The following is a 25,077-nucleotide window of genomic DNA, read 5'->3' as shown; positions in this document are numbered from 1 at the left end:
CTTGGGGCTGGGAAGGGTCCAAAGACTGCATTACAGCTAAGACACAGAGCAGAGTGTATCATTTCTAGTGTGTTTGGGGAGTCAGGATTCATGAAAACATACAGTAAACACCACCCAGCATCAACAACAGTTTCACTCCACTGTATTTATTTCTGAAACAATGTAATTCCGAGAAAAGACAGGTGTAAAGTAACAGCGACCTGTGTACCGCCACTTTTAACAGATTAAGGGCACTGCATTAGATTGTATAGTTGAAGAGGATTTTCATTTGGAAACTGCTGAATTAAAAATTTAAACACAAAGGGAAAGTCAGTAATGTAAGCATAAACTATTACAAATCAAAAAAAAAAAAAAAATTTACTGAAGGTTTAGGGTTCCAGTGAAACCTGTAGTAGTACTTCAAGTCACAAATAGTTAATTTACACAGTACTGTTCGATAAAAATAAGCACACCAACACAGAGCTAATGCAAACACCAAAATAGGAGAAAAATTCCAAAATGCTATTTGGCTTGTACCACCACTGCTATAGTGTAATGCCTCAATTAAACCAATATACAGAAAAAAACCCTCTCCATCACTTCAATTCTAAAAGCTTGAAAGAGAGACAGGACATTACACAACAGTCATAGAAAATGTACTGGAAGTACTTACTCCTAATTTAAACAGCAAGAAGCGAGGGTCTTGTGCCAGAAGATAAAAATCAACTTCAGATTAGAAGTTTTAACTTCAGATTATTAAGGAGAGCATCCCTATTTTGCTACTGCTTTGGCTTCTAGATGTTGGACTGGTCCAGGCTGACTTTAGAGGGGAGGGGCCCGGCCTCCTCGTCCTGCCCTGAGGAGGTGATGATGAGCAGAGAGGATGCTGGGTATGGAGTCAGTTTCTGGTCCTTCATGTATTCCATGTCACCATAGATGCTCAGTTTCTGAAAGCAAGCAGAATTTAGTCTTAAGTAGTGGTAGTTTACCATAAGTGACACTGAGCACAACAACCGACGGAGTTAAGGCTGATGTGTTCTTGGTGCTCATGACATGGTGTCTGCTGGTGGCAGGCCAGTCATGATTTCTGCAGTTGAAATGGCAAGAAAAATGGCACTTCAACCAATCATCACCTGTTGATCCAATACGGCCTCCACAGCACCATGCCATGTTGTTACAAAATTTTCAAGGTGCTCTATTTTTCACCGTTCAGCACCATTCAGGCCGTAATTGCATCATTCTGCGCTGTGGACGCAGTAGCGAGCATAAATCAGCCTGAAGGGTAGGCGGCTGCTATAAGCCACAACATAACCTATGAGGCAGATTCTACGCAGAAGCATAAATCGGCCTGTAGTAGTATAAAGTAATGACAGATAATCCAATCAGAATCTGAATCTAACACCAGCTGTCTCTCCATGGTGATCAGGTATGGAAAGCAGTGAAATGATAACAGGAGTAAAGCAGCAGACTTACCTCAGCAGGTACATACTGGTCTACAGCAGTGGCCACAGTGGCACAGCAGATCCAGATCAGGACCAACACAGACAGGATCAGGGTTGTGGTTAGAATCCAGCCTGGTAGCCAAGGGTTCCTACAGACAGAAGATGAAGTTACAAAGATGTGTATGAAACTTAACGTCATCCACAGTCTTAAAATCACAGGAATAATCAGTGATCAGTAAATCAGAACGTTAAGCATTCTGCTGACTTAATAATGACTGCAAATGTTTGGGGCAACCCACCTTGAGAGACAGCTAAAGAGGTTGTAGTCATCCTCAGAGATGCTGCGGTCCCCAAACATGTCCCTGTCCCTCTCCTGGATTAAGGTGCGGTGGTACTCTTTGTAAACTGGGCTGCTCAAGCCGGGCGCTTGGAAATGACAATGGAAGGTTATGTGAGTTGCATGTAGTAATTTTCTGTCACAGGGAATCTGTGTGTTTTCTTTGCTGAGTTAGAAGAATTTTATTTTGTGTCTGAAATGAAATGGTAACCCTGGTGGTGTGCGATGGCATTTATCAACGGTGACGGGGGAGGTCTTACGTGTCTTTTGTGGCTCTTCCTGAACTTGTTTCTGTAGTTCAAACTGGGGGAAAAACTGGACCTGTGGCTCAGTCTGTTAAACAGGAAACAGAACTCTGATTCAAATATTGTTCTTCTTTACAAAAAAAAATATATATATATATTCAGACAAGCAATTTGTTTTCTCGAAAAAATCTGTCAAATACATAACAAAAACTTCGAAGTCAATTCTTCCAAAAATTAAAAAAAAATCATAAATTCACACATAGATAGATAGATAGATAGATAGATAGATAGATAGATAGATTTGACTGACTGAGTCTAAGTCCTGTCATGTGTATAAAACCTGGAAATTCTAGAGACTTTTTTTTAACCATTTCCATGTACAATGTTGAGACAGTTCAACAGCTGTCTTGGGAGAGCTGGTTCTGTATGGCACTGCGTGTGAACTTGGATAATGATGCTGTACACACCCCTTGTTATCTGTTCAGGTTTTCAAGCAATCTGTCATTTTGCAGGTCACACCCTGGTTAACCTATTTCAGGTGCTTGTCTTTTATAGTGACTGCTGAGTTTTCCATCCATCGTTTTTGCTGTGGTGACAGCCTTTAGCCCAAACATTTTTATAATCAAGGCAAGTTTATCTTTATAGCACCTTTCAAACACAAGGCAATTCAAACTGCTGTACATAAAAACAAGATTTAAAAGATGATTAAATAGTATGAATTAACCATTTTAATATAGGGTTTTTCAAAGAATTTGTCTGGGAGGTTTTTGTTACTTATTTGATTGCTCTCCATTACTTTGCACAGTAACTGAATGAATCAGAAAGTTAACTGGGTCGCATCCATGTCAAGACTCTATCAATTCATTCTTCCCATTATTTACAATACCTGGAATATAACGACTTTGCCATCATCAGCCTGGAGGTAGAATGTCCATGAAGAGGTGATGAAGTTGTGAGCCTGACTCATTACGTCATCCCAAAACCCTCTGACCAGAGCCAGAGGGTACAACAGGTGAATTCTGGGCATCATGGCCACCAACTGAGGTTGAAAAACAAAAATCTGAGTGTATACTTTGATGACAGCTTAGACAGTGATACACTTGAATGGACTTGTGAATGCAATAGAGAGTAGCGGGCTGTACTTTCTTACCTGCTCCTGCCTTTGCTCAGCGACTGGGAGCTGATTCTGACAGCCCAGGTTGCAGGCATACTGCTCATCTGACTGCGTGTAGGCTTCACGGCACGCTATGGAAATTTGAAATGAGAAGCAACAGATGGTGAAACCAGATTATGAAGGGCCCGGAGGTTTTAAGATTAGGTCAGGTCAATGTGGATCTGAGTGTGTTGTCATGGAACTGAAAAGTCATGCATGCTCATGAAGGGACAATTGTTTACAGCCAACTGGAAAGTATTACACCGTGACAGCAAGCATATCATACAGGGTGTGGGAGGAGGAAATCGACCCACTTCAGTATCATGAGTCTTTTCTTTTTTGATTTTTAAATTAATGAACTGATTTAAAGCAAAGCTGTCAGCAATGGACTAAATATTACTCCTAAGTTAAGTCAAATTTTAGCAAGGAAAAACTGGCATTAAATTGGCATTTTCAAAGGGGGTCCCTTGACCTCTGACCTCAAGATATCTGCATGAGAATAGATTCTATGGCTATCCCTTAGAATCTGCCCTTTGCAGACATGCCCACCTCATGCTAATCGCATGCAGTTTGGGCCATTTATCATGCAAGTTTTTCCGTGCAGTCCGAATGTGTTCTTTGGCCTGTTGTAAAATGGGGTATTTGTGCAGACTGGGGTCTAAACGGTTTTGGAGTTGCAAAAATTGGGTTGGGCTGGAAATTTGAGACTGATGTGGATTCAATGAGCCACATTTGTGATTCTGTGTGGTGATTATTAACCCCCATAGTAGCTATTTCACTGTAGTCAGCATTTTTTGAGATTTGACATCACTGTGTAAAACAACCCATTGAGACCTTTAAGATAATAACAGTATCATGAAACATTACATCCAAATACTATTGGATATTTCAAAAAAAAAAAAAAACTAATTGCAATAAAATGCAATATCAATTCATAATACTTAACAATCGGAATAAATATCGACTCGTCACCCCAGTATCTTGATAGTATCGAATCGGGAGACAAACATACCGTCCCAGCCCTACATTAGACTGGATACTGTGATGATGAATGACACTTAGCTCGGTAAAAGCTATGCTGCTTAACTTACTTGATTCACACTCGGTTTTGGTTTGATTCAGGTCGTCGCTGTCGCCAACAAACTGGCAAATGGAGAAGAGACGGCAACCTCTCTGACACGCATAAAGTTCCTCCTCCTGGAAGAACACAACAGGACCAGTTGAATGCCTGAGCAAACAACGACATCCTTGAAGATGACGCCGTTTCAACTCACCGAAAGGCAAACACAACTACTACTGCATGGGAATGTCTTTCTAAATAACATGCGATGTTTGTCATAGCATGAGTACAAAGTAAGCAGGGCCCGTGTTGCTTTTTTAGTTAGCTAGCTAACTAACGCTAGCATACTATTACTTTCTCAGCAAGATAATACTCACCCGTGGATAGGTGTGCAAGCTGTACGTCATTTGACATGTCTTGTGACAAGAAGCTGTGTTTCCCAAGACGCTGTCGAACACGTCTGAAGACGCTGACGTGCATGCGAGCACGACGAGCAGTCCCAAAACACAGTCAAAGGAGAAATAAGTCCCCATTTCGTTTGCGATTATCTAACCAAACAAACAAACACAACAGGCTCCCCTTCCTCCTCCGTCGTGTGATCTCGCGTGAGCTCACCCCTAGCGTCTCGCGCGAGTTCTATGTCTGATCCCTTGTTGCCTTTATGTGTTCCTCGTAGATTCCCAAATTAAAGTCACAAGGCGTAATTGGTAGTTGGTCCATTAGTTTGTTATTTTATTTTAGAAATGACACATAAAAGCTGTTATTTGTATTTAATTAGCACAAATTTGAGTATAAAAGTAGCATCTAAACAATATATGCGTCTCTTCCGCTTTCTCAGCCCACCGGTTTGCGCGATCATTCAGGTGATTGAATGAATTGCAATACTTCCGACAGCACATGAAGGCAGCATCTGTCTAGTAGTTATCATAGGTATCAAAGCTAAGTAGCGTTAGCTTTGGGAGAGGTAACGAGAATACCTGCCACAGCTGTTTTTCTTGTAATATCAGTGAATGAATTCACACATATACAGAACTGGAAATGCCTTTAATATGTTTTTTAAACAGGATACAATGTTAGCTAGACTTGCCGGCTAACGTTATTAGCAGATAGTTGACTTACGTTTACCATAACGAGTAAAGTTGTAGTCTTTGTTGTCGCTAATAAATGGTGAGAACTAGCCAGCCATTCCTCAAGACAGCTGACTAGTTTGCGTGTAGAAATGGACAGGTTTGTAGTACGGTTACCTAAGGGTGAGACACCCAAGGAAACGAAGAACAAGGAAAAGGTTTACAAGCAAGCGACAATTGAGTCTTTGCGGGTGAGTTAGTAATACAGTCTTGCACGGGAACAGTGAAGGGTATTTCATCTTTTAAGGTGTCCTGTGAGTGTCTGAAAACTGTCTTTTTACAGAGGGTGGTTGTGATTGAGGACATCATGCGCTACAAGTCCATGCTGGAGCTGCCTGAGCAGACCAAGGAGAACCTGCTGCATGCTTTGACTGAGCTCAACAAGAAGGTGCCATCCAGGGAGGTGCTGAAGTCCACAAAAATAGGTCAGTTGAAGAAATTCTGTGAGATCCATCTTCCTGCGTGGCTTCTCATATTTCTTCACACTTTGATGCTGCCCAGACACATGCTGTAGACTAATTTCCGGAAATGGTAAACAGGTAGGTAAACAAGGATAACACTCCACTACCAGTCCACTCAGGGTGCAGTACACCTTGTGGAACAAACCCAATCAAATCAAACAAGCTATTCACAAAATCTCTTTATCATTGAATCTTTTTCCCAAAAAATGATGAACACAGTACAGTTGAAGGCCACGAGTTGGTCGCCATTGCATGCTCGAACATCATCAAATCTTTGAAGAGCAAACACCCATCACCACCATGCTCGCCTCTAACACATAAGACCCTTCATCACTTATGCAATACTGGTTTACATTGGTGTAAAAACTTCTCCTTTCTAAGGTCACACTGTCAACAAAATGCGAAAGCATGTGGACCCCGAGGTGAGTTCACTGGCCGTACAGGTTTACACTCAGTGGAGGACCTTCATTGAAGAAAATTCCAATAAGCCTTCTATTGAAGTACGCTCCGACAAACAGTCTGAGGGACTTAGGAGCAACGCCAGAAGAATGATGGCCGAAGCCCTGGAAATCAAGGTGAGATATCGCTTTTTCATTGAAGCCTATGAACCCAAACTCCACTGTCTTTTAGTTTAAAGTAATTTATTTAACTGTACTAATGTTTTATATTTGACATTATCTGTGGGTCAGTTCCCATTGCATGGCTTCATTATTTTGGGTAATGCTTGTTTCATGAAAACCTATGGGATGCTCAGTCATATAAACTCATCGAAACCTAGCACGGATGCATGCTATTTTCCCTTTGCATGGGATTAGAGAGCATCACAAGCTCATTCTTGCAGTTTATGCTTGCAGATGCTTGCCTTATCATAATTATATGATCCAGAGCATTAATTAAGACCTTTTTCCATACCGGTGAGGTCCATTTAAATTTGGCACACATATGATCCATCAAGCAACACTTATTTAAAAATTCATTTTATTTTCATTAAATTGCGTTTTATACAAATAAAGAACAGGATTCAGATGGAAATCGACTTTTTCTTTATGAGTACTGAGTTGTTACTCATTACAGTGAAATTTGTCATTTTAAGTTAATTGACAGCATTTGTGAATAATATTTTACTATGTTTGCAAAACTGCTGATGCTCACTCTCTTGCCATTTGGTCACTGGCCAGTTTAGTTTATTAGGAGCACTGAGTTGACTAATGAATGTGTGGGCCGTGTTAATTTATTTATTTATTTTTTTATCTGACCTACAGGAGGATTGTGGCCTTATTGACAACATTGAGAGAGAAGTGTTCCACCAGAGCTCCCGGTTGGTCAGCAGTTCATACAGGCGGACCATCAGAGCACTCGTCTTTGCCTTTAAACACAAGCCAGAGATCAGAACTCAAGTGAAGAACAGCACACTTTCAGTAGACCAGCTGGTTTCCGATTACAAAAAATAACTGAGGCTGGACAAGGCAAAGACTGTATATTGAAGACTTCTTGTGATTTTTCTTGAATTTTATCAAAATACCTGGTGCATAATGTTTTTTATTTCTCCTTTTTAAAGTTTTTTATTTTTTATTTTTTAAATTGCGATAAATGCTTTTATTCTTTGTGGCACATTATGAGACTTGTACTGCTTCATTATTAAATGTAAATTACTGTGAAGAATAGTATGTAATTTATTGTGGTGAACTAAGGATGATTAAGTTGTTCATTTGCACTTGAATCAGAGGTGAAGTATTTCTCATTTTAGGCAACACAGTCAATAGCTCTGCACAGTTTTTATACTGTCAATGAAAATTTTTTAAACAAAATATGACTGCTTCAGTGTCAGTGTCTTTTCATTGGTGGAGAGGGTAGAAAGCCATTATTTCTAAAGAAGTACTAGCCATACAATAGCTATCACCATGAGAATGACAGCCAGTACACAGATGCTGATAAACACAATATCACTCGGGTCATGGGCCTCGGCATCCTCATCCTCCTCACTGCCAGTGCTGGCACTTTCTGCTTGGCGGGCCAGCTCATCCATGCGATGACGTTCTTCTGTTGAAATGAGGGCCACTGTCGCTACCTTTCTCTGGGCATCACACTGCACCTCGTATTCCTGCACGTTTTGCTGCTTCCCATCAGAGAAGTCAATGTAGAGTGTGTTCACCAACATGGTGATGTTCCGGCGTTTCTGCAAGTGGTCAGAGGTCATTGTTAATAAAGGACACAGCTACACTCAAATTAAAATGTGCAATAGAACAGAACTGAATCGCTGCATATGCCACACGACATATCTTTTATAACCTAAGGATCAATAATTATGGTTGAAGAATGTCTGCAGTGAGGCTCTGTCAATACAGAAGAAACATAGGAGTGAATATCCGTGGCTGGTCACCTGGCCCGCGGTACCACAATTGACGAAGCGTGCAAGTATCTTATATGAGGTGGCTGTCAACTGGGCTGCACAGGTGGGATTCCCCAGGTAGATGCTCTCACGGTCCAGCTGAGGTAAGGACTGCAGGGGTATCAAAATTGAAAACTCTGTCCTCGTGCAGCTAATGTTCACCGGCACCACTTGGATTTGAATAAGAAGAAACAGAGAGAAAATAGGTGTAAAGGTTGTTTGTGCAAATAAACATTTTATGTTTTAGACAATCCTCACATTATCCTATCTAGAGCGATTAATAATGACTACAGTGGAATTCTCTTTTAAGTTTTTAGATTGCAAATCCTACTAGCAGCTAGTAATGAGTGAGTGCATATTAGGCTCATACCGCAGCTGGTCAAAATAGATAATAAAATAAAGATTCCTGCAAAGCTCATTATAACTGATAATTGAGTGTTAAAGAAATGACATGGGAAGAAGAGGTAGGTTTTTCTGCTTGAAGATGTACCAGGAACTTCTACCAGACATTTACCTCCAACATAGGAAGCGCTGAATCCCCTGTGGGCTTCATTTCTGTCTGTGCTGAGTACCACCAGTAACTTGTTGCCCTTTGAGACGAGGGCAGGCGGTTGTTCCCTGCCACACCAGTGTCCCAGCAGGGGGTCCGTCTGTCTGTCCCCATCATACACTGCAACAGAGTCATAGTCACACCGGTCTGACAGGCTGTTTCGATCCTCCAAGTCCATGACCGGGAAGAACAGTTTAATTCGGTATCCAGCTGCTAGAGTGATGGTCCAGTGGCAGTTGATGTTGTTTGGGTAGATGTTGGGGTAATGTGGGCTGCTGAAGTTGCCATTTACAGCTGACAGCATCTGCTGGCATTCCCCTGTAAATGTATAGTAAGTCAGAGAAGTTAGATCATGTTGTCAGTGGTATTAGATCATTAAGGTGCTTTCAAGTTCCGTTTGACACAGTGATCAGTATGTTGAAAAAGTGATGGCAAAATGATAGCAAAATTAACAGCTTATTATGTTAAAGAACAAATGTCATTTAAGTCCTTTGTCAAAAAAGAATTGTGTATTTTACATGTTTGAAATTTTAATATTTCAGCAGTCTAAACAAAAACATGATAACAAATTGAAAATATTTTCAGACATTTTTTTGTAGTTCTATTGAAATATAAATACCGAAGTATCTCATCTAAACTGGAGTGAGTCAAAGATTTGTAGAAGCACTTTTGCGAGGGATTACAGCCAAAAATCTTCTTGTATACCTCTGTATCAGCTCAGCAAATCTGAATTTTGGCGGTTTCTCCCAGATTATCCTCAGATTTATTCAAGCTGAGTGAAGCTAGATGGGTATCCGAACAGCTATCTTCAAGTCATTTGTCATGTGTTCAGGGTTGTTCATGTCCGGGCTTTGGCTGGGCCGCTGTTTCGTTCTTGTTCATGGTAGGAAATCAGGATGGTGTTAGATGGGTGGTAGTGTAAGCTCAGCTTCTGTCAACATATATTGCTTAGCACTATGGCTGACGAATCAGATGACAAAATTTTTGTCTCATGCTCTGAGTCTTACAGGGGTCTTATTGCTCTTAGGTCCCTTTTTTCTTGCAGCCACTATGCCATACAGGCCAGATTTGTGCAGTGCTACACTGACTGTTGTCCTTTTGGCATTGCTGCCAAGGAACTCAATTGTTCTGTCAGCCTAATAATGGATCTTATTGTTCTCTACTGAACTCCTTACGCTTTAGACATTGTTTATATCCTTCAAAACTATGGCATTTCTCAGTTCTGTTTCTCAGACAGTTTCTTGGACTTAGTGTTAGAGTTTCTGCTCTGTGAAAAGACGGGTTGTACAGCTTTATGGCTGAGATATTATTGCTCTCCTGTGGCAAGCACCTCTGCAAAAACTGGTGTATTCCTTTTATTCTGTTATGTCTAGAGTCTCTGTTCTGACACACTCTGTAGTCTGTTAGACCTTAACTGAATATAGAATAACTCATCCTGAACATGGTTGAATTTTTGTGTGTTTCTGTTAGTGGATGAGTTATGTCCAGTCAAACTGTAGTGACATCCCAAGGACATTTAAAGGATTTTGGATCGCTCTGATCCAATATGCAAAGTGGCTAAATAAATATTTTGCTCAAGTTTGGCATCATGTTATAGTTTGTATATCAGTGACAAAAATTGCTTATGAAATATATTTTGAATTCCAGCTGTTACTCTGCCAAAAATATAATAGTTAAATGGGTTGTCTACTCTCTGAAGGCACTTCTATCGCATTTTTGTGCTGGATTTCTTCATTCTAAGATTTCTTACCTGAGTAATAGTATGCCTTGAAGCCCCGTCCCCCAATATTGAAGTCAGATTTGAAGACCACCAGAAGCTGGTTGGACGTGGTGACAGTTTTGGGGGGTTTATCTCCCCCGCAGTAGTTGCCCAGGTGGCGGTGGGTGACTGTGGGGCCATCAAAGAGAGCCACAAAGTCAAAATTGCAGCCCTCATTGTTCTCCAGCTGGAAGTCCAGGAAGACTAGACTGACCACAGTAGTGTTGGAGACATGGATGGTCCAAGAGCAGTCAGCATTGTTGCTGTACTCCTGAGGGTAGTCTGGACTGGAGATCACACCTGATAGGCCAGTTAGGACTCCACCGCACATGTCTAGAAAGGGTATAGGGCTTCATGAATTTTCAGTTTCCTTTTGAAAACAAGTAACAGTGGAGACAACAATAGCCTCTAAAGAGGTAGGTAATTAGGATAGTACTTAAAGAATGTGGCAGACTTGAAAACAAAAAGTTTCTGTCTGGGTTGTTGTTTCTATTAGAAAGTGTCAAAACTTTGCCAGAGAGAATGGGTTAGGTAGTGTTAGCCATCTGGCATCCTTAGCCTACAGAATGTACACTGTAAAGAACATGATACGTCACCTTTCCTGTAGCCAACTGTGAAGCCCCTGTGGGCCACGTGACGGTCTGAATGGAAGATGATGGACATGACGTTCCAGGAGGAGGTGAACTGGGGAGGGGAAATGTCACCACAAAACGTCCCGAGGAGGTTCCCCTCATCCTCAGATATGCCATTATAGATCTTGATGTAGTCGTAAGCACAGCTCGCATGGTACTCCAGCTCAAAGTGGTGAAAGGTAAGGAGGACAGAGGAGCCCTCTGACACAACAATGAGCCAGGCACACTCAATGTTGTAGGGGTACAGGCCTGGGAAGTTCGGACTTGATATGTTGCCAGATGAAGCAGATAGGATTCCTCCACATTTGACGCCTCACCGTAAGATTAAAAAAAAAAAAAAAAAAATTACTTAGTTTAAAGGTGGATTTCAACTCATATAGAAACTCAGATATATGTGTATTGTTTCACAAAAATGTAGATGCCACATAACCTTTTCAATCAAAATTATGTTGTCTGATATATTGAAATGCACGAGACCTTCAAGTTAAAGGTTCCTTGCTCTTTTCTAACCTATTTTTATTTTTTCACTATTTCTAACAATGTGATATGACTTTGGAAAGTGTATTAAAAGCTGATGTTGAACAACTGAAGCCTGACTTGTTCAGTATATACAATACCGACAAGATAAAGCACTCCCATCAAGTTTGGGTTTTGCCCCATCAAGATAACAAATAGCAACTCACCTTTTTTAGAGTCAGCCTTGTCAACAACCAGTAGTAAATGAATCAGTATAGCCACCTTGAGACTCATGTTGTTATTGTTGATTCTGCTTTTGTCACGCCTCAGATACAATAGCAACAGAGAACGACAACAGCAATGTCAGAGTGTACAGCCTTGAGACGTCAGCAGCGGTGCCTGTAGATGTAATAGGACGTTGAAAAATTTATCCACCGCCTGAATGAGGAACCTGATAGCTAGGCCACCCTTTGCCCCATTCACTAAATTTTAATGACTAATATCCAATGAGTGCGAGCGGCTTGTCAGGACACTGTTTGGAGAGATGGTATGCATTTTTAATGACTGTCACACACACTGGACACCAGCTGCAGAGGAGTTGATAAAAGAGAGGGGAAGGAAGGGAGGTGGACCATCACATTTGTCACCAATATAAATGGTTTCATTAGAGAGATGTGAGGGAGAGAAGAGCCCAAAACTATTGATGTCACGGAGTAGGAGACACCGAGGAGACATTGCTTCGCTTATGTTAAGGCAGTTCAAGGAACGCCACAGCCAATAGTCTGTGTCCTGATTTTGAATGAGGCAATGCACCGATGTATCTAAGAGACCTATTTGTATGATCAAAACCTAAAAAATACCCTGGCACATTGGACTGAAGCTCCGAACATGTCATTGCTATTATTAAGCTTATTATGATGCCCATTACTCTGGGGATTTTAGTGACTGAATCTTCAAAGTGTTGCTGAGGGTTGCATTATTTAACAAGGATTAAAGCAATTACTCTGACTCATTTTTAATTTCAAATGTTTCATTCCAAACTATTCTCACTTGTCATAAACTCTGCAGTTTTTCACCACATTATGACTCCCAAGCAGGGTTGTCTCACTCAAAGATGCAAGTTTTTTTTCTTTTAAAAAAAAAAGTGTAAATTCTGTTTACACTCTTAGTTTCTTTTGACTGGGAATGCTGCAGGTGAAGAGTCCCAGATAGAGATTTTGCTGTGTTTGCCAACTGCCAATCATACTCCATGACTCATTTTTCTCAGTTTGGCAGTCTTACACCTGAATAGGAGCAGACACATGTAGACAAAACAATAGAGCTGACTCAGTGGACTGTAAATCAGACAAACAGATAGAGAGATAAAGTTCCCTTAGTAAAACTCTACCCTGTAAATAAATTAGTGCCACTCCAGCATGCAACAAAGGCAGGGTTTTTAAACTGAATATCAAATGCTAAGGCAAGCAACATGGATGCCTGAGAAGACCTGCTAGATGGTGCTGTTGCACTGTGAACCCGGCATGAAAAACACCACGGGCTTGAAAAAGTCATGCCGAGCTCTAAGCTGAAATAAATAAGAATGTGATTAAAATCAGTCAAGTGTTTTTCACACAGCAGTTCCTGGAACTAAAATGAGCCGCCTCGCCTTTGAATTTTAATTCTATCCTCTCTGAAAGCTTGTCATTGTTCAAGGATGTGGGCACTGGGCAGTGCTGAAATGTGTTTCAGAAAGATATCATTTGTTTAGAGCAATTAAATCACCTATTAGCAAGTAAATAACACTTACTCAAAAACAAATAAGGCAAGGTTTCAAACTATTGCGAAAATGCATGCTGAATAAAGGGGCACTTAAGTCAAATAAATGGCAGCATTTTGCCCTGTGATACCCCTTTCAGCCTAATAGAATAACCTGGGTCCATAAATATATAAAATTATGTTTTGTCATAATTGGCCATGTTCAACTAACTAGTTTGAATCACTCATTATTAATACCATTAGTCGTGGATGTTGGGGAATTAACTTGTTTGGCAGGGTATGGGGTGGGCTTTACAGGATGACATTTGAATGACATCTTTCAAAAAACAGCAAGAAATCTGATGTTTCTGATTTTGGAGCATTCAATTAAACTGAAAACTCGATCAGAAGCACACTGTTTCCACACTGCTACCTGTATACGGGCGCTGTTGGTAGCTGCTCACTCTGACAAATGCAGTTTAATGTCAAGCAGCTATGGTTCACGTGAGCCCCTGACAGTCAGGGGGAAATGAGATGAATATAAGAGCATATATCACAGAGTGGAATGAAAGTTAATGTTTCTGACACAGCCTGCAGCTTGGGAGAAGATTTCCACACTGCTTTTTTTTTCTTTTTCAGCATCCCCAGTGCTATATGGTGTCTTGGTATGATTTCTTTTTCACATATTTTCAATGTATAGGGTATTTCTGTAGCATGAACTCACAGTTAACCCTGAAACAGCTCGTATTTGTTAGCTGCTCAGACAGACACCACAACCTGGGGTTTCATCTACATTTTTTTTTTGTAGACTTGGTTGTTGACAGTTTTGATGCCACATTAATCTTTAATCTTGATTTTTTTTTTTAACATCAGGGCTTAACTTGCTTACAGTAGTTGCAGCGTTTCACAATTTTCATAGCAGTGCTGGAGATTTTCATGCAGTGGTCGACCACCCATGCTGAGTGAATATACAGCAGAGGAAACATTGCTACAGCCTTGTACCTTGTATTCCCAGCTGGTGCTCGCTTGCAGCCAGAAATGTTGTTTTTCTTCCTCATAGTCATTCTGTTCCCACTTTCTCCAGGCTGCTTTGTTACAGTTCCTCTTTTTTTTTCCTCCACCAAGAACAATATTGATATGTCATTGTCTTGCCAACTCAGGGAGCTCATGGATTGGATTATAGACCACAATGAGCTAATCCTCCCTCTACAGTTACATGTACAATGAAATCAAGTATTCAGGTTGTGGAATAGAAAACAGAAAGAATTGGCTTCCTTTGGTAACTGACACGTCTACCTCCACCCCACTACAGATGAGATACAAGCTGTAGTGATGTTAGATGTCATAAATAATTACTCACACGCAGAGTAAAGATAGGAGAAAAAGATTCCAAAAAAATTAACAGCACAGGTAACATGGTGTAGTCTTTACTCAGCACATTAAGCTAATTGCTATATCTTTTATGTTTTATTTGAAAAAAAAAAATCCTTGTTCTATATGTACTGTACTCTTTCTTCCAAAATATACAGTAGCAACAATAATTGGCTGCCTTTCTTGAAAAGCTACATTAAACTCTCCCCAATATTGTTGTTTGGGAAATTTCATTTGGAATCATTACAACTATTTCAAATATGAAATGCTTCGATTATGAGTCTCATATCCTTGTAAAATCCTCTGGCAGACGTGTCGCAGCCTGTTTGTAGATGAGCAGATTTCAATGGGCTTTTAAAATGTAGTATTTTTATATTCTATAATCACATGGACTGCATGGGTGACTAATGAAATGGCACAGAATTGAAGCTCTGAGCAAACTAAATCCCTGTGAGGTATCCCCCGTCTTCACCAGGGCATGAATACGCAGATAGATGCATTACAAATGATGACTTCTGTTCTCCATGGAGGTCAGCCGGATTGAATACAAAGGAAATCTTATCCCAGAGCAAATAATATTTTGTCCTAATGTATTGTGGCACTCCAGTTATGACAAGGATGGGTAAATTTACTCCCCTCCGGTTTCAATATCTTGACATATCAATGGTTCAGTCACTTTGCAGAGCGTGTCGTTCTGGAAGGCACTGTTTGAGTTTCACTTTCATTAATGATAAGTGATACGTTTCTGTCTTTTCAGAAACAGAAGCCTCGTGACAGCTTTTCATAGAGCAGGCAGATAAAAGCATGGCATCAAAAATTCCAACTGAGCTGTCTAGACGACTCAGTTGTTTTCTGGCAGAAGTAAGAGCATTTTAATTACCCATTCACGTAGCGATTCTGCATTGTAAATACTCTAAATAACAGGAACCCAAATTGGGGGGTTGGGGTGGAGGGGCACACTGGCACATAAACAGAGTACAATTATAGCCCTTAGCAAGAGCACTTCATTAAGCTGTTTTAGTACCCTTTACTCACTGGGTACTAAACATCTGACTCATAATGCATCGGCTATAACAGAAGATTGCTCTCGCTGTGATCCTGCATGAATATTCACACAAGTAATTAAAAGGCAGAGTAGAATGATGAAGTGTGTGGGAAGAGGATTCGGTGAGACGCTAAACTCCTCAGGTAGCTGATGACAAATATGAGAGCGGTGACTTGAAAATGTAAGAAACAGAGCTGGCCCGGTGTAATTAGGTCAGGTCTATTGCATTTTATAATTCTTTGACGTTTGACAGCATCGCAGTCGTTGAATTCAACACGTTAACTTGTCCCAAATGTACGCCTACACATTTTAAAGTACCGTGTCTGTGGTGGTTTGCCAGCTCGACAATACTCCACAGGGGTGTGATCTACTAAATGCCAGTGCCCCACAGAGTTAGCAGCTACAATGCAGTGTTTGTGGTATTGCGAGTCGGTGACTCAAGATCCAAGCTGCAATAATATTTCATTGCCATATCAACAGAAATTATCTGAATTTTGCCTCAGTGCAATGCAAGTTAAAAGCACTAAAATAGGAGATGTTAGCATATAATAACTTACATACTCACAATCTCATCCATATATTGTTAGAGTTTCTGTAAGGACCTGTGCCTGGCCACAGTTTTCCTCCCCACTGCTGAACCCTTTGGCCTCGGTGGCCTTTTGGGGCCGGAGCTGTCCATTGCTTCCTGACAGATGGCCTAGTGTACCAGTCATTTCCAGGTCTACGGGGGGCACCAGCTGTATGTACAGGCTGGGTACATTCAGATTACCCATGATGTAGCTTTCGCTCTACACTGAGAATAACTCAACTTGTAAATAATGTGGACTCTTTGCATTGCACCACAGCATGAAGACGAATTTCACATAAGATATGCAAGAGAACTCATCAAAGGCCCCTCTGCAATTCAGTGATCTGGATATTTTACATGGTTGAACAACAATCTAACAAAAACAAACGAGTAGAAATACTGACCAATATAATTTTTCACTGGCATTTTGCCTCAGAATATGACAGAAGGCTTTGTGCAACGGGCAAATTGTAATCCATGGAGACAGCGATACTTCCTTGTGTTCATAACAGAACAAAGCAAGTGTGTTTTTATAAGATATGAATTCATAACTTAAATCACTTAGTCCTCTTGAGGAATAATCCACCATGCATGAATAAACAATTGGATATAATCAACCCCTTGTTGAGAACCATGAATTTTTTTTCTTTTTACTGTCTTTTTTTTTTTTGTTTGTTTTTAACCATGAGTCATTTGGAAATGATGCCCACCAGTATATTAATGGTTAGAGGGCAGCACGAGGCGATAGAGAGACAGGAGGTTAACAGCTATTGGCCAGTTACACTCCTGGGATGCAGAATGACCAATTACTGAGATTAATGGGGGTCTAATTAAACAGCCTCCCTCCCTCTTGCAAGTAACGTCTTCTGTACAATAAAATAGGAAATAGATATTGCTTATTCTTATTATTTTATTACTCCTACGTCGGCCATATCTGCAAATCACGGTGATGCGGTTGGGCTATTAAGCACCTCTCGTAAGGTATTATCATTAGTTGCATGCAGACTGATGGGAGTGTGTGTGAGTGTGTGTGAGAGAGAGTCGCAGGGTTGTTTGTGCTGTGTTCCCTCATCTATCAGTGGGCTGCCCTTCTCTGATGGCCACTGAGGCTCTATTAGTCCCCACTGTCCTGATTGATGCCACACAGTACTGTGTTGGAAGGCTGGGGCTGTTGTTCTGAACCAGCAACATGCTTATTAGTACACCTTGCCAGGACAGAATGGGAAATTACTATGCTGATGCTGTGAGGCTAAGATTTGCACTGATGGCGAGCTTAGACAGCAGTGTTGTAAAGGTCTCAAATTATTCACTTTTCAGTAATTTGTTTGCAAATGCACTGTCTCGGGGTAAGAATAATGTGCCTTGTGATGTATTCCAAATGAAAGGCAGTTTAGTTAGTGGGGTATTTATTGAACGAATCCGACAAAAAGAATTCTCCAAGCGTAACACTTCTGGGCCCTGATTGACAGATAATACAAGCTCCCCTGTTTCGGATGATTCAAATCTGCTAAGTGGAGGTGTTCCAGGAGGCGTGCCAGGTCAAATGCTGCAAACCTGCTTGATTGGAAAGATTTACATCGCTGTATCGAGAGCAGTGACAGTCAAGATCCGATCCGTTCATGATTCAATAGCTGAGGCTAATCTGAAACAACATGTCAAAATGGATGGATTTTGGAAAATGAAAAGAAATCCGCCAGTCAAACAGATTCAAATTGTCAGTGTCTTTGCTGGATATCCTTGATCACATAACTGTCTAAACATAGCAAGCAACATTTTTAATTCCCAGTAGGTCCCATTTAAATGAGACGTGAAATGCTCTAAATTATGCGCCACATCATTTAGTTCGTTTCTTAAGATCACAGATATGGACATGGAAACATCACTGTTGACCCTGTGCGTGAAGTGATAGTACTCGAATTAAACATAAATCTAATCTTGCTTGATCCTCAGTGTTTTCAGTCATGTTGGTGCTGACTGTTTCAACAAAACTGCAAATGTTGAATAGTGAGAATAAGATCGATGTTGTTTCATTTCACTATGGCCTTTCAGTTGTTGTCTACATTCATTAGATTGAAGCAATGGTACCATGAGTTCTAGGGCAGGCTGCCAAGATATCCATGCCGGGGGACAGAGAGTGAGATACCCGACTCAAGCCTGCTGATGAGTACATAGTGTCTTTGATTTCACATCTGAAACAGAGATGTAAAGCTTATACCCTGCTGAACTATCAAAAGGAAGCAGAGCTGCATCAGTCTTAACTTAATTTATTTTGTGCCAGTTATGCCTTTGTTCATTTAGCTTTTCGGCGGTTGTTAATCAAGGTCAAAAATGAGCCACAAATGGAGCTGTAAATAGTGTATGCCAGTGTCTGCTCCCTGTTGCTCAAGAGATTTTGTTAATGATTGTTTGCCTAAAGAGTTCAGTGCTGATGATGCTTCAAATGTTTAAGATTATTTGCCCAAAATGTACAGAGATGCATGAATGAGAAAGAAGGGATGGGGTGCTATCAAACTGACAACACTGCAAATATGTAAAGTGATGTGTGCTGCAAACAGCTGAGCTTGCCACACACAAGAAAGTCTGTTTTTATTGTCAATCTGATGCTGTTTGGCAGATGGTGTAGATTTTTACACTATATTTTTTTTTTTGCCAGGAGTATGCGTGTAACATCGCCTTACTTACAATGGCATGTGACAATGCATGGTGATTGCTTTTTCTGCATATAGAACATTCTATTTCAGTCTTCCAACGCGAGACATTATTACGACCGTTTCCACACATTGACCTCTCCTGAGTTCTTTCCTTAGCATTGTGCTCGTGTACATCGGGAACAAGATTAATATGCCTTAGCTCTCGTGTGATAAAATCTTGCCAATCTCCCTCTACCTGGAACACCAGTCACCTTATTATTTTTGAAAGGTTGTATGGTCACTGAGCTTAGATTATTCCATTCTCAGCCCTGTGTCTTATGCCCTACATATCCTTTCCTCATTCAAATGTGTTTTGTCTCCAGGAATGGAATATGGAAACGCCTATTAGCGAATGTGTGGATGATGATTCACTATAGCACATAACCATTTCATCAGCTTCCCACTATAGGGCTGCATATGTGGATGTCCTTGTTGTGCCAGCATTTTTTAAGCGGATCCATTTGTGGCAAGATTGTGCTTTAGCCTTCAAGGAGGATTCAGGGAGGAATCTGAACAGCATCTGTTGTAGACTATAAAGTGAAGATATGACGCGATGAAATTACTTTATTAATCATTACCCTTTTCTATTAGCCATCTTTGCATTTTTAATGCCTGATTTATCCACCCAAGAGGATGTTATTGTCGTCATTTAGGTTCAAGGGTTGGCAATACTGAAGGTGTCTGCATATTCTTATAGAGTCTTTTAGTACCTTACAGTTTCTACATTCAAGGCCTGAAAATTTGTGAATCTGAAATATAGGCTTAGATACAGCATCTTTATAAAATGTTTTCTATGTGGGTTATGTAATCCTATTTCTAGCAAAAATCAGTGCGCTTACAATGATCAATACTATGATTAATCTACATTTTTTATTTGTTTTTCTTTTCACTGATAACATTGCTTTTTGTTTCCGTTATTTAAAATTGCACTCTAACTGGTATTCAGCGGTCTTAAGAAGCCTTTGGTGTGACTTCCTGGAACCTGTACGCACTCCATATACTCTGTCTGGGACTTCATGTCAAGATGTGATTACAATAAACATGAATAATTGACACAGCTCAGCTCTTATCAAATATTCATGGAAATTTATTAGCCTGATTTGTTATTTGTGCTCAACAAACATTGGACCTCTGAAATACCCTGTTAGTAGTAGTGAATAATGCAGAAATTATGTTTTATACATGACACCATCTATTTATTTTTACACCCCTCTACATGACGGAAAGAAACATTCTCCTCCAAAGATGCACTCATTACTTCCCATTATCACATTACACTAATCAGAGCTGCTTGAATCTGTCGTGCTGAATTAATTGCGGAATTGAGAAAACACTTGTTTGATAAAATTTCACACCACCACTGCACTTACGCTGTGGCATTTCAAGCTGAAGCGACGTGCAAATCAGAGTAATGTTCTGACCGCCTGCTCTACCATAAGCCCACAAACCTTTTTCCAGTCATTACATGCTTTGGCTGTCTATACCCTCTGGCAGTGTTATGGGAACAAATGTGAGAAAGCCCCTGAAGCTTGTGACTAAATATCTACAATGCAACAGATTCGTACAGTATGCTCAGATAAGACCTAACATGGCCAAATGGCTCTCCATATCCGCAGCTTCCTTTTCAAGTAGCGTGGAGGGGACAGTGAAACATCCGCCCAACAGCATCCATCATGTCCCACAGCATGTTTTCAACGGAGGTGTGACAACGGGAAGAACAGGAGTGGGAACTGAATCCATTTGTCCCCTGTGTCACTCCGGGGAGTTTTTTTTTTTTTTTTTTCTCTCTCTCTCTCTCTCTTAGGAGCACAGACTTGCTCAGTGCCTTTCCTTGAGCTTCTCAACAGATCAGCCATTTCATGTTTCCACCAAACGCACTGCAATTTTCAGTGAAAGGCTGTGAAAGATTCAGCACATTCACAATCTACACTGTAATCCAGGGTCTCCGAATGGGAAGTGGAAAGCACAAGTGGTATGTTCAGTCGCAAAAACGATGGCGCCAGTGGTACTTTTATCCCTTCTGCTTGTTACAAACTGTTTGTCCTCCTTTCTCATGAGGGCACCTTGTACACGTAAATTAGGTGTGTGTTTGTGTGTGTTAGAAGTCGAGAGGGAGCTGGTATCTGACTGTGTGTGTCTGCTTACTCTATAGTGGGTACATTAGTGTGTCTCTATCTGCCTATCTGATCTGGGTTGTGGTCATTAAAAAGATGTGCATGCTGTGCAGATGCCCTTTCCATCATGGCAGGATCCTCTCCTAATGTCACCTTTGTCACCGTGACTGACAGCGTCGTGGGGGGGTCACCTGCTCCCTAACAGAGGACCACCTGTCAGAGCCAGCATGCACATGTCTGATGATGTTTAAGATCAGCTGGAGGATACTGGAAACTTCACTTGAAGGATGTCCGCTTCATAAATTCAAGGGTGGAGCAGCCATTACCTCTATTAGGACTTCAACCATTGACCTGAATATAGTGATTTCTGCTTGAATCATCATTCGCATAATATTCTGGTTTCCACTCAAGAACTACCAGTCATTTTTCTTCTAGCAGATGGTCCACATCTTCTTTTTAATCATGATTTAATTTGCTCTCGGTCAATGTGTCACCGCCCCTAGTGCAGTGTCGCTATTTCTGCAAATTTAACGCGTGCCATCTTACTACATGTGATGTCACTTTGTGAGGTATTTCCTGTGGACAGGTGGTTCCCTGCTGCCACAGGGTGCTAACTGAAGCAAGAAATTGAAAAAGGTGGAGCAGCGGATTTATAGTGCATCACCTTTAATAAGCCTTGTTTGCACAGACAGGAACGTGAGCATGTTCATTTCACACTTAGCGTTACAAATGTCAGCTGTACCTGCTTCCTCCTTAACCCCCCAAACAGGAGAAGAGACGGATCTGCAGTTTTTTGTTAAAGGAGACAGGGTGGATCACAGAACATAATATCAACATGCTTAGTTCTGAAAATAATGTGGCACTTCTGGTGTGCAATCAGCAGAAGCAGGGAGGAATTTATAGTGTTTAGCTGAACAGGAGGCCTATGGTTATGGTCAGAGAAATGCAAAAATGCGTCATCATAGTGGATTAGATATTAACTTGGACTAATAGTACTAAACATTCAAAGGGTAGCTGTCCTATTGTTGACATTCCCTGCTCAATGTATTCAGTCCATGGTGGTAATGCTATTGTCAAGATAACACAATGTTTTACAACTGCCAAATTATTGTTTTGTTAAAAAAAAAAAAAAAAAAAAAAGCACCTGGTTATCTGAAGATAACTGGCCTGCCTAAAAAACTTACTCTGTTTTCCCTCTGCATGTGTATTATGATTCTTACAAAAATGCATATAAGCAGCAGAAAGACACATTGTTCCTTCCCCACAGACACCATTATGTAAAAGATGAAAATTGCCAGCGGCTACAGTACTTAAGAATTATCATGGGACACTGAGAGTAAATGACCAAGAGTACCCGTAGTGTCCATCAGGCAGTCCTCGCTCGCGGCCTGAAAAAATACCCACTGAAGCAAGAACAGGAGGACTCAGTTGGAGCGAGTTAGGCATTTGCAGGTACACTGGGAACTAGCAAGGGAAAAAAGTCTGCCGCTGAGACAAAAGTGGGTCACACGAGAACATCTTAAGGGACTGCTGTGAAATTCTAAAAAGTCATTTGTTGGGAATTGAATTTCTAATGACATTAAATGAAAACGGAGCTGTGAAAGTGTTCCACTCCTGCTGGAGCCCCACTTCCTACAGCCCCACTGAGACACTGAGGCGACAAGGGAGGGTAGTAAAGGCAGAGCTTATGGAAATGAATGGCACCGTGTGAAAATCACATTTCATTGTGCTTTATTAAACTTTATGGCGGCTTGATGAGGCCCTGGGCTCTTACAGATGATGTCATTACGATGCAGTATTGGGGGTATGAAGGCTTTGGTTCTTGATTCCCTTCAACAGCGAACATTTAACTTGGCAGGTTGACTGAAAACATTTTTATTTACAATAACAGCCTGGAGGAGTTGTTGCAGAAGGTGGAAACATTATGGACATATGCACCTGTAAAATCTCCAGCACTTCTGTGGTGCACTGGGAATAGTGATCAGCTTCATAGGCACACAGTTGACTGTCGATTAAGAGCAGAACAATAACCTCTCCTCTGCAGTTATTCCCAGCCCGAGATCTCAATAGCAGCCTACCAGCTTTCTCATCTTCAGGCTACCACTGGCCATGAGGGATTAGTTATTTTGGGTTCAAGTTACCGTAAACACTGGGAGAAAGTCTGTACACTCACTGATCTAGGAGTTGTCCAGCTGATGACCAGCTATACCGTTCAAGTCAGCATTTCACCTGACAGCACTTTGATGGTAAAAGACCAAACATACAGGAGGTAATCGTCTCTACCCAGTGGTGCAGTAGTGCATATACACAGGAATACAGCATATAAATGTGGACAGGGAGATTTACCATACACAGACCTAAAATACACAGAGACGCTCATCGATCACTGGTGTAGTGATGTGTGCACACAGGTATACGGCATATACCGGCCTTTCCCGCATATTTACCACATATTTATGCCTATTCAATACCCAGAAATACGTGTCGGTGTCCGTCTAGCAGAGCAAGACCGCAGACGATGAAATCCTGTTACAACTACGGCTCTCTCATTCTTCAGAGGTGCTTTCTCTGCTCTCGTATCTCCTTTTAATGACAACCAGTTGGGACAGAGTGCATCAGCAGCTTTGTCTCAGTCCTAATTGTTAGTTTGTGATTTCACAGACTTATTCTCAAAGCATTTGCAGAGAATATCTACACTACTTCTTGTACCCTTCCTTTTCATCTTTTTTCAGCCCCATTTAGTTTGATTTTACAGCTCCAACTTCAGTCACTCTTCCAAATTTTTCTCCCTTAATAAGCGCTTTCTGCAGGAGTATAGATGCTATGAAATGTTTTCTGCCGTGTCTTCACAGTTTGACATCCGGCAGATTTTCTTGGCAATCTGTGCACCTCTCTAAAAAAAAAAAAAACGTAGAGAAGTGCACAGATTGATGTGCACTTGATGCACGTGAGTAATTGTTCTGTGACTAAAAGAAATCACATCAGTTTTTTTGTATAGAGCTGAACTTTAAGAAAATGTTATTGAACATGAATTGAAATGCATGCAAAAAAAATCAAAGGGTGTTGATAATTAATCTTGTATTGCAGTACAACAGAGCTTGCTTTTGATCCCTTACTGTTACATGTGGTAATAGTGTGTGTGAGCGTGCATGTGTTTGTGTGCAAGTTGGGATGGAGATCACAGTATACCCACCTACACAGACACCACTACACCACTGCCTCTGCCCCTTCCTCCTGTCTTATATAAGCCAGGGAATCCCGTTCCAGATCAATCCGAGGGTGCCAATGATGATCAGCGTGTTTGTAACAGAGTGGGAAAGTAGCACCAGCCGAATGCTGGTAAAATAATGATTTCAGACATAAAACGATAATTCGCTGTTGAGTGGCCGGTGAATTTGGACATTTTTATGCCAGTGGCTGTTAGATGTTGACATTTTTAAAAAGTTAGTCTCCTGCCCTGGTTGGTAGCGCAAGTGTATGGATTATTGGCTTTGCTCCATATCAGTTACCTTGTCTAGACTTTTGTCTGTCGTCTCCTCTTACCTTTGTCCTCTGTTCCGCAATCTCTCCCCCTTCATTGCATTATTTTTTCTGCCTTTCATGTTTCTTGCCGCCGCTGCCCTGCATCAGTACCTCATCTGAAGTTACATAATCATGTCAAATGCTCTTGACTGGCAAGAAAACAAACAAATAAATAAATAATAGTAAAGTGGATTATCTCTGACTCATTCCAACATTCGTGAACACTTGAAGAATTTTCTAATTTGTTTGATTATCTTTGAAGTGACAGTCATGCATAGTAATCCTGATTTATGCTAATGTGCTCCTTCGCTTCCTCTTCTCTCCTCTCAAATTGAAGCCGAGGATGTTGGCATTTGGTAGTTTTGGCACGTGGTGTATGGAACTGTGGCTCTAAAATGCAATATGAAAATGGACCAGCATGACCTGTTGCTTAAGGGTAGAGT

General features: G+C 40.9%; 3 protein-coding genes across 3 annotated transcripts; 1 reads left to right on the top strand and 2 right to left on the bottom strand.

Annotated features, from left to right (window-relative positions):
• Nucleotides 1-115: 115 nt before the first annotated feature.
• tmem59 (transmembrane protein 59) lies at nt 116-4,841 on the bottom strand. Its single transcript, XM_030073757.1, has 8 exons — nt 4,594-4,841; nt 4,248-4,353; nt 3,154-3,248; nt 2,890-3,042; nt 2,019-2,091; nt 1,721-1,847; nt 1,453-1,570; nt 116-926 (listed from the first exon to the last, which is right to left on the bottom strand). Exons 1-8 carry the CDS (start codon nt 4,747-4,749, stop codon nt 774-776), a joined length of 981 nt encoding a protein of 326 aa, XP_029929617.1. The 5' UTR covers nt 4,750-4,841; the 3' UTR covers nt 116-773.
• Nucleotides 4,842-5,138: 297 nt separating this feature from the next.
• Nucleotides 5,139-7,639, top strand: tceanc2 (transcription elongation factor A (SII) N-terminal and central domain containing 2). Its single transcript, XM_030073761.1, has 4 exons — nt 5,139-5,534; nt 5,627-5,768; nt 6,186-6,379; nt 7,067-7,639. The coding sequence occupies exons 1-4, from the start codon at nt 5,436-5,438 to the stop codon at nt 7,253-7,255; spliced, it is 624 nt and encodes a 207-aa protein (XP_029929621.1). The 5' UTR covers nt 5,139-5,435; the 3' UTR covers nt 7,256-7,639.
• A 32-nt stretch (nt 7,640-7,671) lies between these two features.
• On the bottom strand, nt 7,672-16,513 carry cdcp2 (CUB domain containing protein 2). Its single transcript, XM_030073936.1, has 6 exons — nt 16,447-16,513; nt 11,099-11,446; nt 10,494-10,835; nt 8,708-9,061; nt 8,185-8,363; nt 7,672-7,980 (listed from the first exon to the last, which is right to left on the bottom strand). Exons 1-6 carry the CDS (start codon nt 16,511-16,513, stop codon nt 7,672-7,674), a joined length of 1,599 nt encoding a protein of 532 aa, XP_029929796.1.
• Between the last annotated feature and the right edge of the window lie 8,564 nt (nt 16,514-25,077).

Source organism: Myripristis murdjan, chromosome 17 (assembly GCF_902150065.1).
Source record: "Myripristis murdjan chromosome 17, fMyrMur1.1, whole genome shotgun sequence".
Lineage (NCBI taxonomy): Eukaryota > Metazoa > Chordata > Actinopteri > Holocentriformes > Holocentridae > Myripristis > Myripristis murdjan.
The sequence above is the reverse complement of the archived record's forward strand: the minus strand, read 5'-3'. Positions and strand labels throughout refer to the sequence as shown.